At 31.5% G+C, this 19,107-nt stretch overlaps 2 protein-coding genes across 7 annotated transcripts; one reads left to right on the top strand and one right to left on the bottom strand.

Moving 5' to 3' along the window:
• Window positions 1–1,175: 1,175 nt before the first annotated feature.
• Window positions 1,176–4,138, bottom strand: LOC125058869 (protein FRG1 homolog). 2 transcript variants are annotated; one of them, XM_047663015.1, is made up of 4 exons: window positions 3,984–4,138; window positions 3,163–3,533; window positions 2,481–2,673; window positions 1,176–1,385 (listed from the first exon to the last, which is right to left on the bottom strand). In XM_047663015.1, the coding sequence occupies exons 1-4, from the start codon at window positions 4,043–4,045 to the stop codon at window positions 1,238–1,240; spliced, it is 774 nt and encodes a 257-aa protein (XP_047518971.1). In that variant the 5' UTR covers window positions 4,046–4,138; the 3' UTR covers window positions 1,176–1,237. The 2 variants fall into 2 exon arrangements, with proteins under 2 accessions (XP_047518971.1, XP_047518978.1); XM_047663022.1 differs by having other exon boundaries at window positions 3,980–4,104.
• Window positions 4,139–6,768: 2,630 nt separating this feature from the next.
• LOC125061248 (luciferin 4-monooxygenase-like) lies at window positions 6,769–19,077 on the top strand. 5 transcript variants are annotated; one of them, XM_047666595.1, is made up of 14 exons: window positions 6,875–6,892; window positions 7,984–8,000; window positions 11,023–11,099; window positions 11,584–11,791; window positions 12,557–12,755; window positions 13,272–13,334; window positions 14,778–14,837; window positions 15,356–15,530; window positions 16,113–16,253; window positions 16,513–16,638; window positions 17,062–17,145; window positions 17,319–17,465; window positions 17,808–17,973; window positions 18,509–19,077. In XM_047666595.1, exons 3-14 carry the CDS (start codon window positions 11,094–11,096, stop codon window positions 18,640–18,642), a joined length of 1,509 nt encoding a protein of 502 aa, XP_047522551.1. In that variant the 5' UTR covers window positions 6,875–6,892; window positions 7,984–8,000; window positions 11,023–11,093; the 3' UTR covers window positions 18,643–19,077. The 5 variants fall into 5 exon arrangements, with proteins under 5 accessions (XP_047522562.1, XP_047522551.1, XP_047522538.1 ...); XM_047666582.1 differs by lacking the exon at window positions 6,875–6,892 and having other exon boundaries at window positions 7,589–8,000; XM_047666606.1 differs by lacking the exons at window positions 7,984–8,000; window positions 11,023–11,099 and having other exon boundaries at window positions 6,769–6,892.
• The last annotated feature ends 30 nt before the right edge of the window (window positions 19,078–19,107 follow it).

Here is a 19,107-nt window from a genome sequence, read left to right as displayed (position 1 = left end):
TATAGTTTGAATGCAAAGAAGATTGGGTCAGATTGATTTATGGCACTATTGAAAACAAAGAACATTAAATGATTTAGCCAACCCAACATTGAATAAATATGATATCAATTGGCAAATATTGTAAAAATTGATGGGCCATTTATTTAATTTGTACAGTTAATCTTCATTTTATTTAAATCACTAACTATAAATTTATTTTTCATTGTATAGTCATTTTCATGTATGAACGAGTACTGCCAATGTAATTGAATTTATGATGTTTGTATGAATGATTGCAGAATGATTACTCATAATTGAAGTTGACTTTCTACATTTGAAAAAGAACTATCTTCAAGAAGGATGTTTAAATATTAAACATTCTGTAATTATGCCAATATTTTTAAATTTTAAGATATGTTCAAATGCATAGGAATTAAAAGAATTTGGATTTGCTTTAATTTCAGATGAATACATTTTTATAGGCATTAATCATGATACCTGATTAATTAAATATAAAGTCCCCAATAAATATATTTTCTTTTTATAGAATAATATTTTAACAAAAGGTATATATGCAGACTTACTCGATATTCTAAAGACTAAATGTTTCTATTTTGTACACTATATTTAGGTATCATGAATTTTGGCTCTGAAACAAGTTCCGATAGACTAGAAGATATCTAGTCTAATCCTAGGTTTAGATGTAGATATCGTTTTGTATAAGCAAGTAGTTAGTATATTCAAATTTTCTGCGGGACATAGTCAGTACCATTCTCTTTAAGATAAATGGTATATAAAATTTATCTAAATTGTTTAGGCCCTCTTACCGAATGTCATTCAAGGAAAATAAATCATTTGGAAAATATTTTTAGTTTTAATATTATTGACCTGCAAATAAAATCATAGCAATATTTCTTCCCTGAATCGGTTAAAATTTTAATAAGAATAGTTACACTTAAATTTACCAACGTTAATTTGTTAGATTAAAAGTATAATACATACACTTAGCTAATTTGCCATAAAAATGTATGGGAAATAGGTTTCATATTTATATACTTTCAGTCTTACTGTTAACTTAGTGAGTTTGAAGTCAGCATCACATAAAAAGATAAGATGTCAAACTATTGTTAATCACCTGAGAACTGTGCTAGATGCAACTAAAAGTATTATTTAATATTGAAATTGAAAAACCTTGACTGTTCTTATGATATTATTCTTTTGTTAATAAAAAAATCTCATAACAATGAGCTACTATTGCCTATTTACAATATCTGTCTGCCTTCATCTTGGCCCGTCTGTCCAATAATGTCTCGTGAAGATTACCATCCCCCTTTGCTCTCTTTAGTTCAACTACACCTGCATCATTTATGCGAAGTTTTTTATCTTGGAATTTTTGAAACTTTTTTCTGAAAAAAAAAAAAAAACTATTAAATAAAATATTACTAATAGAATTGTAAATATGTCTCTACAGCCTTACTCAGAGTTATTAAATTATCTTTAATGATCTATCAAAAACCAGTGCAATTTATTTACAAACTTTTTGATCAGGTCATCTTTACAAAATCAACTATTATAGATTACAGTTTTTGTTTCCATTTTGGTTAGAAAAGTCGCGTACAAATTATTGGGATTATAAAAATGCAATCCGCGATCGCATTACGATGAAGCATTGACCTAGCGTTTAAAATTTTAATTAATATTAAATTATTGATGTCATCTCCAAACTCAAAACATGCAACTGTTAGTGGGTGAACTCAAATAGGAAAAACCCCGACGCCTGGATCTGGAAACTGTTGTTACTAATGACAAAGTTACTAAGGAAAAGCCTAAAGAGGAACCCCAACCACCCTCGATTTAATTGTTGATAATAAGAAAGATTACCAATTTTTTATGATTTTTTACTTAAAAAAGAAAGAAATAAAGACTATTTCGAGGTGAAAATGCTCAGCAAAGAAACGGTGAAGATTACCACCAACAATGAAACTACCTACACAGGTATCATAAACCTTCTTAAAGAAGATACCTCATGGTTCTCATATAAAAACAAGCAGAGCAGGCCAATAAAAGTAATGGTAAAAAATCTTTGCTACAACAACAACTGCAGCAACTTGCAAACCAGAACGGATAGTTGAAGACATTATCCTCCAAGGGTTTAAAATTTTAGATGCAGCCGTTAAATATAGCTGGAAGAACAAGGGTCCACCAGCCAAGTATGGATTCATTTCGACTTCAATATGTTCCTAAAACGTGGCAAGTTGCGGAAGTTATAATGATTCCCAATCCAAGAAAACCAGAACACGAATAACACAACAACAGTGTCTTCCCTTTAATAAAGAATGTAAGTAGTGGTAGTGGACACTTTATTATGTTAAATATCCTTTTTAGTAAATTAGGTTAGTTTTAAATTACTTAGGCTAGATCGTAATGTTTGTGTCTCTGTGCAGAGACAATTTATAAAAATAAAAATTATAGATTACAACACAAAAACATTTATTACTTACACATAGTTGACTTCAACTTCCGCTAAGTTCCCTTCTTCCTCAGGCACTACAACTTTCTGCACAACCTTACTTCTATTACTACGAATATTACAAAACTCTTGGTTGGTCGCGGAAACACGTATAGCGACTATAGAATCATCCTCATTATTCACACAGACAAATTTATTTAATGAACTAAGTATTGCTGTTTTACCTGTAACAAACATCAATTTTAGTCTACAATTTAAACCTACCTCAACCTATTTTTATTAAGCTTTGTATTGGCATATCCTAAAAATTAACAACTAGTGTCGGGTGTAGAAGAAGACTGATGTAGAGACTTTTCTCAGTGGCGTAATAGGGTGGCCCGACCCAAGAGATATTATGTTTTATGGATGAATGTGAAGTCTCCAATATGTGTAAATACCATTCCTTGTCGCCTAAAAGAGGAGGCCTATGGTCATTAGTGGGTCATAAACAACATGTAATTGAGTACACTGAAAATCTCAAGTTTTTTAAAATTAAACTGAGTACAATGTGACAATTTATACTGTCAGGGCCCCATCAAAAGAATTTACCACGGGCCCCAGGTGGTATAGTTACGCCGCTGACTTTTCTATCTAGATTTACAAGTTTAACTGTATTACATGCCCCAATGCTATTATTATTTCCGTGCATATAAAACTAAAAGCAATTAACTTACCATCTTGCCATACTGGTTCCCATTGTTCCATAGGTCCTACAGCATCAGATCTTCCAATAACAACACCATCTTTGGATATACCTAGATATTTTCCATATCCTGATTTGAGGGCAAATTTGTTTTCTCCTGCAGGAAAGGCAGTAAATATTTCCTCTGGAGATGGACCTTCACCTTCATTATGAGGAGCACCCAAAGTAAATAAACCATTATCTAATGCTGATATATAGGAAAGATTTCCAAATTCAATAGAAATGGGACCAGTTAGATCTTCAATCTTTTCAACTTTCCACCAATTTCCATGTTTTTCAAGATCATCATCAATTTTGGAATGTGTAGAGTTATCTTTATTTTTATGTTTTCTTTTTTTAGCTCTAAAAAAATTTTTTTGTTAAAATTACTAGAAGTGCTAAGTACAATATATGATCAACAGAAGTAGGATGAAATATTGTAATTGTCTTATACTGGGAATTCTTAAACTTAACCAAATTTTAATGAGGATGTTCTTTCTGGATTTGCATAGTACTTTAGAGTACACTATAACACATGACCTAGCAGTTAATCCACACTCAACCCTGAGGTCTACGCATCAAACTCCGTCTGTGCGCCTATGGGTTTTTAGGAAAGCAATTTAGGCAAGGAAAGAAAGGTAAATATAGTGTAGAACCGCTGTCAAAGAGCTAACAATAGAGGACGTGTCTTGCATAAAATGCTGATTATCTACTTTCCTATAACACAAAAATTATGAAAGAAATAGATGCAATCTGAAGATAGTCCACGACGCCGAAGAGAATCTAGGTTTGTGAATTATTAGACGTACATACTTAGGCTTATCTCCCTTAAAAACCAATTTGGCACGTTTAACAGCTGCATATTCATCTGCCATTATTTAAAAGAAATATTAAATTACAAATAATAACTTATTAATTTAACTTTAAAGATAAAATAATCTTGTAGATGTTAAATTAAATAATAAACAATAAGTAATAACTAATAACTATAATCTATATGACAATTGACAATAACAAAATACCACAATGTAAACAGTCACAGGACACAGACTAGTAATCATTATCATCGACCAATCTTGTTTATTTTTATTTTCTACGCCATATCAGTGCCATTGAGTGTCTCAAATAATTATTCTAATGTGCTTATAAATTCAGTTTTACTGCAGAGACGCCGTTCAGATTTCATTCAGAGAATCCTTGCTTGCTTGCTTGAGTCAAATTTTACGAAAATCGCTTCATTGTAAAACCTTGACATAACTTTTTTATTTATTAAAAAAGAAAACAGAAACTTATGTGACGGTGAATTGGTCACCATATCTCCGTCCAACGAAGACATTCATTTCAATAATGTTAATTAGTAACAAAATTAATACTAAACATTCAAAAATTAGAAACAAGGCATGATAATTGGTTTATAATCATACATACAAAGTGCGACTGTATGAACCTGTTGACGCCCGTGCTACGTGTCGACGTACAGGTGTCAAAAAGTTGACTTTATGTTTGTACAAGTATACAAAACTATTTACGTTAAAATCTCATAAATTGCAATAGCTGTCCTGCCTTTTACTTTTAAATCATATAATAGTGTATTAAAATATAAGAAGTAGTATACATCTTTTTTTTTTTGTAAACGGGTCAGCCGTGTTAGCAAAATCTTGGGAGGGACGCTGACAGGTCGTTTCGCTTCCAGCCAGGGAGTTACCGTACTACGAGTAGTACTTACTTTCTAAAAAATGTCCTCTTGTGTATCTCCAGCTTCAGACACAACGCATCCGCAGTAACCCAACGAGCCATTTAATAAAGAATGACTGGACTTTTCTTCTCCATGAGATAAACTCAGTCTGTAGATTCCCCATCTCCTTTCTTGGATCTTAGTTCTTACAGGACAGTAGTACAAGACTTGAAACTTGAAGACTTGAGTGAAACCCGACGTAACATGACATAACATATAATTTTTTCCAAATATATGACAAACTCATAAATATGCGCCTAGAAAATTATTACATCCAAAGTAGCACGGTAACAACTTACTAGTACAATTGTTGTAATAATAATTATATTAATTATAATATTATGCCTTAATAGCATATTTATTATTACCTAGCCAATATCTGTCTTTGAGTTATAACAGCGACCTCTTCAAGCTTCTGCTAGAAGATAAAAGATGTATGATTGTGGGAGAACAAATCGACGTGGTACCTACGCTGGGCAAGGTACTTCGTCAATTAGTTCCAGTGATTTCCAGTATGCTTCTATTGTTGTACACCAGATTAGGCATTAAAATATGGATGCGATGCTAAAATATCAAAATGGCTTTACATACAAATATCAGTATTTGTAAACTATGACGCAACATTTGAAATACAAAAATGTAGTGTTTGAGTAAAAAAAATTCGTATTTTTAAGTTCTCTTTTAAATTATTTTATTGAACATTTAAAGAACACAGCGTCAGAGGCTGAGGGACAAAACTAAAAAGACATTCATATGACGTAAGTCATGATTCGCAGCTGCCTGCTTTTTTCTTTTGACCAGAATTTAGCCAAATCTTATTATTTACTAATCTAGCCAATTACATGAATTGTGGTCTTCGTTGTAGGTGGGAGGTTGTTGTTAGTTTCTGGCGCGTAACTTGGAAAGTGGCCTGTTGTTTCTATAAACACATGCGCCAACATTACTATGTTTACTCCTTCTTGTAATATACAAGTTTCGTGCCGGGAACTAATATTACGGCATTAAATGGTAACTAAAATTCTGTATAAAAGGTTTGCTGTTTACCCGCCAACAAAGTAAGAGTAAACTCATTCAACTAAGACGGCTTCTTCTTCTTCTCTCGCTATGGATCAGAGAATAGCGCTTTAGCACAGCACAGCAAAACGTATTAGGCGTGGGACTGTATATTCAAATACCTGTCTGTTTTTTTATTGAATTTTACTTTCTAAAGTAAACAGAAGGACTTTGTCACAAAAATGACGACGCCTTGTCTATAAATAAGCCCAGGAAAGGGCAAACGAGATTAATGCCCGAGAGATATGCCCTCTATAACGCAGTTTTCTGACCTTATCTTTTCATTATTTAAGAGATTTATAATATATACTAGATGCCCCCGCGAACTTCGTTTCGCCTTAATATGTTTTTTTTTACTTAGCCCACCTTTTTAGTACCAATACCAATATATGGAATATTTTTCTATGCCCCATAGAGGCTGTTCGCTTTTCCGGAATATAAACCTAAGTACTAATTTGGCGAAAGCATCTTCTAGGCGGAGTTATATTCCGTGAGCTCCCTCTGACCCCAACATCGACATGAATAAACTTTCCGTCTTTGTAAATGAAAAAGAGTAAGTAACCCTCCAAATGTAACTTTATAAAGTAGTAAAAAATTGTACTTTACTAACAACGTTACCTATATAAAAAAAAATAATTTAAGTTATGAATGACAAGGTAAGAAGCTTAGATTTTGTTTATATAAATGTTTACGGTTTTACAACATGGCTGTTTAGAAACTACTACGAGTATATACGAGTATTGGAAACCTCTTTCATTTCAGTTTAGCTTCTTTTCTATCAAGATAGAGGGAAGTAAATGATATAATTAGTTAGTGACATTAATGCTAGTGAAAGGACCAGACGTTTACTTAGCATTTTGTAGTTTAAAATATAAGTCACACTTTTATTTTATTTTTTAAAATTTAGAATCGAAAATTTTATAACATCAAAATAGTAAGTATACCAATGTTGAATTTAACATTATCATAGTTTAGTGGTAAGGTAATATTTATTAAGTTTACATGCTATTTTCCTCAACTGATAAAATTATAAAAAAAGAAAAACTAATAAATATATTTCAATCGTCATATGACGACAAAATTTGTATAATTTCAAAGCTAAATATGTCATAAGCCTATCATTTGTAGGAAAGCTAGCTTAAGTCAACTTTATATTAAATATTCAAACCTTAAAAGCCCTAATTTTCTTAAGGCAGTGTTTACAAGGGCCAGGTATAAAAAACAAACCAAACTTGCACTATATCTTTTTTTTATCAAAATATTAATGCACTATGCAAATTCAAGGCCAGAATTATTGAGTAATCTGACTCATTAACGTGATGTCTTTTTGATAATTTTGGACTCAGTACACAATAGCATTTTCAAACCAATACAAAGTTGGTATTTTTTGGTAGATTTGATAAGATTGGTCTCGCTCCTATAAAAACTAGATCAGTTTTAACTCAAGGGCCGAAGCGTGTTTATCTATGAAATTACGAGTTAATAATAACAGAGCAGTGGTTTAATTAAAAAGTAATTTTATTTATTTTATCTTCGCCATTGAAATAAATTATAATGGGTACAGTAGTCCCAGAACTTATGCTACAACTTACAAGCTAAGTTCTACGAGTATATTACAAAGTTTCGTAAAAAAATTCCCACGATATGAATAGTCTGAAAAAAGAAACAGTGATCAGTGATCACTAGACCTTATCGTGAGACATAATATTACGATTTCAATAATAGGCTAACAAATTACAGCTTATATGAGCTTCAAATCGTTTGGACCTTGGACGAATATTATATGTGATTTGAAGTATAGTTTTTACCTATAATAAGTACAATTTGTCATTATTCGTAGTAACGTTCGCAAATCAAATTATAACTTCATTATGTCGATACGTTAGACATAAAATACACGTATTTAAAGAAAACACAACGTTGGAAAAAAATATATCGTAATTTAAATTTCTATTTTTATATCGAAATGGCACCTCATCTGTCAAACGATACCGTACACTGGTTTATGAATGAATTAACATCAAGAATTGTTAGTCAATCAGGGGGTCTAGCCAAGATGGCTTAACAGTAGTGTATGTAGAAAGTCGAAAACTAAATTTGTATGAAAATGACAGCTCGTGTCGACAGTCGGTAGCCTAGGCCCTAAAGGCGTGAGTCGAGATACAATAAGCGACGCCATGACAGTGCTACGAAAAGACACACATTAACGCTTACGCTATTCGGTAGCCAACGGCCAATTAATGTTTCGGCAGTGTAGAAAAAACGGCGTTTCTCCGCCATGTTTTAGCGTGATCTCAAAACCTGCTGTTTGCAATAATTCAGTACAACTATTGCCATCTTTAATGACTACCGTTTTAAAAACATCTCATATTTTGGACGTTTTAACGAAATGGTTTTAATTTTTTATCTGTCTTTTTTTAACGTTCTCGTGTAATTATAATAATTTAAACTAGACTTCATATTTTTAAGTGAAGAGTTTTAGTTTTTCTATGAATCAATGCGAGGATAACATAATAGACACAGATAAATATGAAAATATCAAGAAAATCAGCAAATTAGTAGAGGTAAATCCTAGTTATATTGGATATCTCTTATTGATATTTATATTGCATGTAAGTTGTTGTTTAATTTAAAAAATACATATACCATTTAATATTGCATATATTATGTAATCACAAAGTAAAATTATTGTACATTTTATTTGTATATTTCAGATGATAAAGCAGTCACTAATGAACATAATTAGAAGTTCTAAATATATTTTATTGTAATTATAATAGAAGCTAATGATATAATATTGATTATATTAATCAAATAAAGTGGATTTATACTTCATGAACTTTGGAAATATAAAATCTAGTGAGCATTACTAAGGAATGGTAAGTAGATATTTTCTTTAATTATTTACTAAGTTAATATACTAGAGAAGTTATTATAATATTGTTAATGAATGAGAAGTTTGAATTCAAGTCCTTTGGGAGTTACTGACATTGTTTGGTTATTAAGAACTTTAATTGACAATAAGCAGCAGTGACAAATTAAGTATATTTTTAAGTTTAAAATTAAGTAAAGAGTTTTAATACTAAAGTTACCTATTGAACAAACCTTGGACCAATCTTACAGTTTAGTTTGTCAGTTTTCTATTTGATCAAACTACTAACTAAAATATTTTCTTTTCAGAAAAAGAGAAGCTATGGAGTATGAAATAATGGTTGGTTAAGTAACATTACCTCAAGAACAGGAAACAGTAACTGAAACTATGTTCTTCTACATTTAATCTTAATAAGTTCAGCAGTTTGAATGTTAATGAGACATTATTATAAACAAACTGCATTTGTAGATTTTGGGAAGAATTATATCTTTACAATAACTATTATTATTTACAATTGTTGTGTTAAGGAAACAATCACTATTTTTTTAATCACCCAGGATGTATTTATAGTAACTGTAGGTATCATAGTAATTTTATGAAATCATCACAACATCTAACATTAGGTTTTATGAATTGAACAATTTTTAGTATATAACAGCACACAAACAAGATATTGACATTGCTGCAAACTAACACTTACATTTATTAGTTAATTATCTACATATATAAATATGAATACATCTACATTAGGTAGTAATGCATTTAATTTGATGCACCTGTGTGTGTTCTGTTTTGTTTAATAAGTTGTTACTTATGCTTATTTTTCTATGTAGACTGCATTATGTTAAGGAAGATATTTGGTGCCTTATTTTAATAAAAAATAACCATAACTGAAACATTTTTATTTTGCTACCTGTTTGTTTAATATTCCTAACTATTAGTAGGTACGGGTCATTCATATATGCATTATCTGTATATTCTTGTAAAATAAACTAATATTGTGAACCACTTTATTGGCTTTTCCTACTAAAGAAAGGTAAATTACCAATAATAAAACTGACAAATACATAACATACAATGTTTATTCATTTCTTACTTAAACAGATTTTGCATTAACATATTCACTAGTAGCAAATCACTGATATAACCAAAAGTTAATTGACATAATAAATATTAACTTAAAATAAGCATCAAACTTAAATTTATATCTAAGATGTTGGAGCATCAATATGGAGTCAAAGGTTGATTAAGGGTTATAATTTAAGACTAAGTTTCTATTTTATAATTTTAATTAATCTTTCTTTTTTTATAAATATATTATAAACAATCAACCTTTATGACTCTAACATAAACTGAAATTGTTTGATGGACATAAACAGAGATAATTCCAACTAGTAGCAAATCACTAATAAAATCTACACTTATATAAAAATCTGCTTTCAAATTGACGTTAAAAATGTTCAAGCACAAACACCAAACCTAATTAAAGCTTAAATCAAACTCTAATTTCTTATTTCAGTGTTCACACTAGTCTACGTTTTTTTTCTATTGTTTTTTAATTCCTTGGACTTTATCAACTTCTAGTCAACCTTATTTTCACTCTTTATTTATCAATCCAAAGTACTATTTCTATTGTTTCTTCTAAGCGGTAACAAAATATGTTGCTTCTTCATTTTGCAGATTAGTTGTGAGGTCAAATCCTAAAAATATCAAAGTATGAGTACTACTAATTATTATTATATATCGCGATTTTGCAATTTCAAAATATTGTATTTATTTGTAGCCTTAAATTTCTGAGAAAACATGAAGCAAAACATAATTAATTTATACATGCAATTAAAATTCATATATTCACTTTGCACCTTCCGTAAATTCCACTTAAATCGAAAATTGTTCCAACCTTGCTGACATTCTAATGTCCCTTTTGCAGCTTCCAATTGCAAATTTACAAAAATATTGTAAAGTTTTAACTTCTATTTGTTTATAAAAGTGACATTAGGAATACATTAAATCCAGAGACAATATGACGGACTAAGGTGCTACGAACAGCAGCTCGCATCTACGCTGTCGACTTTGCGGTAATGTATCGACATGCCTCTTGGCTACGAACGAAGCGTTTTCGACAGTACAATTACGCAAAAGCGGTAGTGTATGTAGAATACTTTTCGACACCAATATGGCTAGACCCCCAGGAAATCCGAGTGACAGATATCATCTTGGCAAAATAATATTACAAAGTTTGAAAGACTATCCTGACGCTATTATGCAAGTAAGTCTGAACAATATAAAATTGAACTACTAAGCTTTAATTCAATATAAATTGAATAATGCCTTTTTATATTATTTTTTTTATTATACAGCGAGGATAGATCTAAGTACCTACCAAAACTTCACATAACTATACTTAGTACTTAAGATGATATTCAGAAATGCGCCAACTATATCTCTTGAATGTCATCCAATAAATTTAAAGTCAGATGTAGTATAGGTCCCGTATATTAAAACCACATTGGTTACCTACCTTGGATAGCTCGCGAAAAGTATTGAATTTAATCTTGCCTTTAAAATATAAGGATTTTTTTTTCACCGCAGCTAAAATCCAGGTGCTAATGTAACATGGATATTCCAATAATGCTTTATTGGAATATCTATATAATATTTTACTATTAAAATATTTATGTCATTTATCTTTATTTATAACTTTTGTTTTTGGTATTCTAATAATGCTTATATATAAATCAATGTTAAATCAGATAGATGGCGCAACAGGAGAAGAAGAGACGAATAGTTCAGCTCTACAAAGAATAATTAAATGCGCTATCACCTTACGGAAGTTTGGCATAGAAGTTGGTGACGTTATTGTTCTTATGGCTCCAAGTCATTTGGACCTAGCGATTCCCCTCTATGCAGCCCTTTGTGTTGGTGCCGTAGTATCAGCTGTTGATAGAACTCTTAGCGTTAGTAAGTGGCAATTCGTAGCTAAACATTCTTGTTTATAGGCCAGTATGTAGCTGATCAACCTGTTCTATATACATTAATCCCTCCTATAACACGGTACATTTGTTCCGCGTTATAAGAAACGCTTTTTAGGAGTATTCTCGCATAACGCGCTTGTATGACCCCATATAACGCGCTATGTACAAATGTTCACGTTCACGTAACTTTTCTCGTTAAAGGGGATTTAAATCGAATATTAAGAAAAAACTGTGCTATGAACGAAATATGTGCGTACAAATCAATATAAATGTCACAGTATAGAAATGCGTGTGTAATCCCCGCGTTATATATGGGGGAATATCCGTGGACTCAAATCGCGTAATACGAAAATGCGTTATAAAAGTACCGTGTTATAAGGGTTTACTGTACATCATCAATGCTTTGATCTAATGCCTGTTTCCTCATGATGTTTGGACGTTCAATAATGTATCTAAAATAATAAATCTAACTCCTTATTTTACTTTTGCATTGATTTCTAATAGAGAACATCTAGTTCAAATGGGTTAATGGAAAAACAATTATGCATTTTCCCGCCTATTTTTTTTAATAATTTAGTATTCGGTATAAACATTTGGGTTCAAATAATTATTATCAATTTCTAGTTTACCATTCCAAAATTCATAAATATGTCAAGGCTGTAGCGCGGGTTATGAAACAGCAGTGTACCATAAGACGTAATCTTTGATATTATCTACATGGGCATGCAACTTAAAAAGATTTCGGTTTCAGATGAGTTAAGAGCAGCATTTCAAGTGTCGGAACCAAAAATCGTATTTTGTCAAAGTGAGAAGGCTTCGGAAGTCCAAATCGCCCTCAACGATATTGAGAAAAATACGGAAATTGTTACATTTGACAGCGGCGACTACTTGTGTTCATTCCAAGAATTTCTTACTAGATATATAGAAGAATCATCAATTGATGATTTTGAGTAAGAATTTGTATTTTAATTATTGTTAGAGAGTTTCTAGCTTTAGTATCAAGGCTAGTCCAACGTGTGTCTTGATTCAGATCTAAACCTAAAGTTTGTGGTTATGTATGACCTTAAACTATCTATGAGCGAGATGGAGACGAACTTTCTCAGAATAGATATAACTACATAATATGTGTTCATATATTTATATTTTTTTCGCTATTGCAAGCATTAATATGATTTTTTTACTTATACCTTTTTAGTAGCTACATACCAACATATGGAACATTTTGCTATGTTACCATAGAGACTGTTCTCTTTTTCAAAATAAAAACCTAAGTACTAAATAAAACTAAATTTTTCTCTCCAGTCTCCATAAATACCCTCCTCATAATTAGAGGAGTAAATAAAAATAATACCCGAATTGGTCCGGCCGTCTTCGAGTTATGCTTTTTATTTATATTACTATGTGTTAATTATATTTTAAATAATACCTGCCTCAAAAAGGCTGAGTTTATTTGTTATCTTATGCAGAGTTGCCGAATTAGATACAGAAAGCGCAGGCGCACTTTTAATAGCGACGAGCGGCACCACCGGCTTTACTCCAGTCAAATTACGAAATAAATAAACATGAGCGAACACAGTTTGGGGATTTTGAGGATCGATAGGGGGGTGTATTCTGAGCATAAATTCCAATTTGAGGGGTTGTACTGAGGTCAGCTCAAGGTCATTTCGATGGAAACGCGTTTAATTCGATATCTTGAGAATGGTTAGTGTTAGGCGAAAAATTGTAGAGACCTTTTCTTTTCCAAACAAAATTTACTAACTTTTTTATCTGAAACTTTTTTTTATAACATTAATATTTTTCAAGTTATTACTCCCGCAAGGCAGAAATTTTACTTTTTTTTCAATTTTTCATCGTTTTCTCCCCAACCATTCATTTTTATTAAATTTTACTGATCATCGAAGTGTAGATCTTTTAATTATGAACAATTTTGTTCTAAAACTTTTTTCCGTAATGCCAATACCTTCGGAGTTATAGATTACTTTACCGAGCGAAATCCGCGCCACTGTCGCAATATAAAAAGGTCAATCGATTAAACTATTTAAAAATTAGGTATTTAATATTCATGGGTTAATTTGGGTAAGAAGTAAATTAAAAATTAAAACTGTTTCACATATTTATTGATAGAAAAATAGGTTATAAAATTCGGAATGAGATCGATTGCGTGCAAATGCAAAACCAAATGCGGCAAAGCGTGCGGATGCAGAAAGGCCGGCCTCTTTTGCTCAGTAATTTGCACCAATTGCAAAGAGATGATCTTGGCGCAATGGACGAGGACGACGTATGCCCCGATACCGTCAGGACCACGAATATTCACGAACCACTTCCATCGACCTCGGGTGCTTAATATTCCGAATTTTATAACCTATTTTTCTATCAATAAATGTGTGAAACAGTTTTAATTTTTAATTTACTTCTTACCCAAATTAACCCATGAATATTAAATACCTAATTTTTAAATAGTTTAATTGATTGACCTTTTTATATTGCGACAGTGGCGCGGATTTCGCTCGGTAAAGTAATCTATAACTCCAAAGGTATTGGCATTACGGAAAAAAGTTTTAGAACAAAATTGTTCATAATTAAAAGATCTACACTTCGATGATCAGTAAAATTTAATAAAATTGAATGGTTGGGGAGAAAACGACGAAAAATTGAAAAAAAAGTAAAATTTCTGCCTTGCGGGAGTAATAAATTGAAAAGTATTAATGTTATAAAAAAAAGTTTCTAATAAAAAAGTTAGTAAATTTTGTTTAGAAAAGAAAAGGTCTCTACAATTTTTCGCCTAACACTAACCATTCTCGAGATATCGAATTAAACGCGTTTCCATCGAAATGACCTTGAGCTGACCTCAGTACAACCCCTCAAATTGGAATTTATGATCAGAATACACCCCCCTATCGATCCTCAAAATCCCCAAGCTGTGTTCGCTCATGTTTATTTAACCCGTTTTTAGCCATAATTTGACTGGACTACTTGCCAAAAGCAGCAGTAGTGACTCACAAAAATTTTACCACAAGCCTACCCTATATATGGTAATATTGCTTTATTATTTACTTTTAAAACTGCACGTAAAAATACATTACATTAAGTAGATTCCTTATAACAACTTTGAGATTTCTTTTCTATTTGCGCAAACTAGTTTTGCACGGTTCCTCGACTCATGGAAGTTTAAAAAAGATAGATGATACGAGTAGCAATCCTATGACCTTCTTAGACTTTCAGTAAAGATGCCACTCCTTAAGTGAGATGGAGAAAAAATACTAAGTACATAAATGAAATTGCATAGAAAAACAACGAATAGCTACTAAGAAAATTCTGAATATATTTTGTTTTATTCCATGTTAATTTCTATAAAAAATAGGTAACTATGTTTAAAAAAAATTATACAGCTGCTGTTTTAATGACCACCATTTCGAGCCACTAACAAAATGTATGGTTCGATTTCAATTGAATCAGAATTCAATATTGATAGTAGGCCTGCTAAGAGATGATTTGTAGTAGGTACATATAAGATTTCTATTTTAAGTTGCATACACCCTTTTTTTAATAGGTCCCGATCGACAACATTCCCAGGCCCAACACATATGGCGCTGGTTGGTTCACCGTTGCAATGGCTGACAGCCATCATGAGCTTTCTTTTATCACCAATTTTCAAATACATAAGACTACAGTCATCTTCGCCACTTACGCAGGAACATGCGTATTATCTCATCAATACTTATAAGGTTAAAATTACATCATAATATCTTTTAAACCTCTTTGATATGTGAATGTTCTAGCTATTTTGATAACACTATCGAATAATTTTATATGTATTTATATACGCTTTATAAACTACAGGCTACTATTTCAGCTAATTATTAACGGCATACCTAAAGCTGAATGGAAATTGCTTTAGATGTATTTTTCATTTTCTAAAATGTTTTTTGAAGTTATACTTCTTTAGGCGCGTTATGAAAAATTTATAATAGTGAAATTTTACGATGCGCGCGCACCGTGACACAAAATTAACAGAATGAAGTTGCCCACGGAAGATGCTACGGCATTGGACATAATTTAAAAACAACATTCGAATAATAATAGAATTTATGTTACACTTAATGTAAGAGAATAATAATAAATATTTCCTTATTTAATTTTTCAAATGTAAAATGAACTTTATTGACTATAATGACTCCTTTTCCAGTCTTTGATTATTTAATTGTAATTAATTATTTGCATGCAATCAAAAACTATTTTTAATAATGCCAAAGAAGTATAACTTCTTACGCACGTACATAAGTACACGCACCCTTTTTTTTCTACAGCCTTCATACGCAGTAATGAGTCCTACATTTATGACCACTTTGATGCGACCTGAAGACCGCGATCAGTGTGATTTTACGTGCTTTGAACTTTTACTATTGGGTGGAAGTGCAGTGCCAGTTGAACTAATTAATGAAATTCAGGTAAGAAAAACTAATGGTACTGACCTTGTATTTAGAGCCGTTATTATTTCCCTCTATTACGTTACGTTTATTATCTATAAAATTCTATAATAACCTTAGTACTTAATAAATTAGCTTTTTAGGATTATTAACTTTGAACTGACAAAATGTGTTGGTATTTAATGTTTCTTGTAATATACCTTAGTTAACCAGAAAATCGTGAGATGAACGTATTTTTTTCTACAATTCTTTTATATTTAAGACGTTATTTTTATTTCAGAATATTACACCTGGAACTGAAGTTTTTAATATTTACGGAATGAGTGAACTATCTGGTATTGCATTCCACGCTGATTATCCACCTCCTGGTTCTGTTGGGAGACCGATGGGATGCTTTCAATATAGGGTACATTTTAGATTGTTTATATGGACAAGAAATAAAAAAAGGTTAAGACAGCGTTGCTGGACAGGCTTTTTCCCGCTTTTTGTGGTTAACTCAACCGTCACGCAAGACACCATGCACAGAAATGGTCCCAGCTTTTTCAACAGTTTTCAAAAAAATATACCAGGAACTACTACTGCTTTCATGAACGCCTTTTTTCACTCAAAAAGTCCCAAAATCCTGACTTGGCAAAAAAATCTAGAAACGCTGGTATGTACTGTATGAAGTATGGACTCAGCACATAATCAACGATAGGCGCCTATATATATCATTATCATCAAGGTCTTTTAATAAACTTCAACACTAAAACTTCTTATTTCTAATTTGATTTTTGCAATTATTTTGTTTGCATTGGCAAATGTATAATATTTTCCTGCTATATTTTAGATTGTGAATGTTGATACACTAGAAGATATTGATGAACCAAATGTACCAGGAGAGTTGTGGCTGAAGGGTCCTTGCATCTTCAAGGTAAAATATAAAATGTAGCCAATTTTTTAGAGAACTTACAATAGTGATCAAGTACAATGACAACGTAACAAAATACACACATTAAAAAAAGCAAATAATAAGAAAACACACACAAACATTAGTATAGAAATTGAACACATATGTTTTTTCTATATAAAATAAACAATTCACAGGAGTACTACAAAAATCCTGAAGCCACTGCAGAAACATTTCATGAAGACGGATGGTTTAAGACTGGTGATATGTTCTATAGAGATGAAAGCTTTAATTACTACTTTTGCGAACGAATTAAACTTCTGCTGAAATATAAGAGTTTCCAGGTATTTGTCATATTTGTACTACTAACAAATATTTACACACCATGTGTGCGTGTGTGTTCTTATAAATATTTGTATGAGTCATTTTCGGATATTCTTTTATATAAATGCTTAAAATCAATTTATTAACTATAGTTACAGAAAGCCTAACATACTTATTTATATTTAACAATTATTGTATTTGACGTTGTTTTTAGTATAACAGTAGAAACTTTAATTTATCCTAGAGCTTAAATCTGCTTTATTATCGTTGAAATATTTCCGCTAAACATAGAGAAAACTATTTTGTATTATTATTATATGATTTACATATAAAATTATAACGTCCTATAAACAACTTTTTAGATTTCACCGGTTGAAGTTGAGAACGTGATTCGCCAACATCCAGGCATTTTAGATGTAGCAGTGACAGGACTACCAGATCCAGAATGTGGGGATCTGCCTGTCGCCTGTGTGGTACTTCGAGCTGGACACGAAGTCAGCGCAGATAATATTAAAGATCTAGTACAAGGTGAATTTTCATACAATAATACATTTACGGCTGGACTTCTTTGTGAATTTTCTTTTGTGTTCTCGTTCCGCGACCGAACCGGAGTCCGGAACTAATTACAGACGGCAGTCGTAGGAACGAGTGACAAATGATTACTTTAATATTGTTTGTCTTTTTGTTAAGATTTAAAGTGCTAATATATTACTTTTAATAATAATAATGACTATGGAATCATTATTACTATCTACCATTGAACAGTAATTAATTTATAGACCTAGCATCATTGGCAAATCAAATAAAATACTAGCTAGTAGTCTAGTAACGGTTTTGAACTGACTTGATTTTGACGTTGTTAATGTATAAGCTCTATGATATATAATAACAGTGACAGCTGACAGTAACGCTATTATACTGACATAATATATGATAGATGCGTTAATGTCTAGTCTGAATAGTGAATAGTGGCCAAACTAGACTAGTCAGTAGAGGACGTATTAATATAAGCGACATTGTTGGTATTTGCGTGATATATTTGCATCATAAATATTTGTTTTAGATTCGTTATCAGATTCGAAGCGTCTGCGAGGTGGAGTCGTATTTTTGAATGAGATACCTATGACAGCATCAACAAAAGTTCACAGGCGAAAATTAAAAGAAATCGTAATGAATCCGGACACTGTTATAAATTAACTTTCTTACGCCAGCACCTATATATAACTAAACGCAAAATAATGATAACGTATAACATCAGCAGGGGTTTGAACCCCGGCTGTGCACCAATGGACTTATATTTCTATGTGTGCTAACACTCTCTTGTATGGTGAAGGAAAAACATCGTGAGGAAACCGGCTTTAGACCCAAAAAGTCGATAATTGTCAGACGCAGAAGGCTGATCTCCTATTTACCTATTAGATAAAACAAATGATTACGAAACATACAGAAATCAGAGAGCAGACCTAAAAGTTTGTAGTACCTAATTGCTTATTCGAAAATTGAAATATTTTTTCAATAGGTTTTTTTTTGCATTTTTTATTTTATCTAAGAAGCTTCTATACTGTTATTTAACATCTCAAAAACCTATTTTAATATTGTCTACGATTTATGTTTTTAATTGTTAAGACACACGCACTTCAAAAACAAATACTTATTATAATC

Source organism: Pieris napi, chromosome 2 (genome assembly GCF_905475465.1).
Source record: "Pieris napi chromosome 2, ilPieNapi1.2, whole genome shotgun sequence".
Taxonomy (NCBI): domain Eukaryota; kingdom Metazoa; phylum Arthropoda; class Insecta; order Lepidoptera; family Pieridae; genus Pieris; species Pieris napi.
The sequence above is the reverse complement of the archived record's forward strand: the minus strand, read 5'-3'. Positions and strand labels throughout refer to the sequence as shown.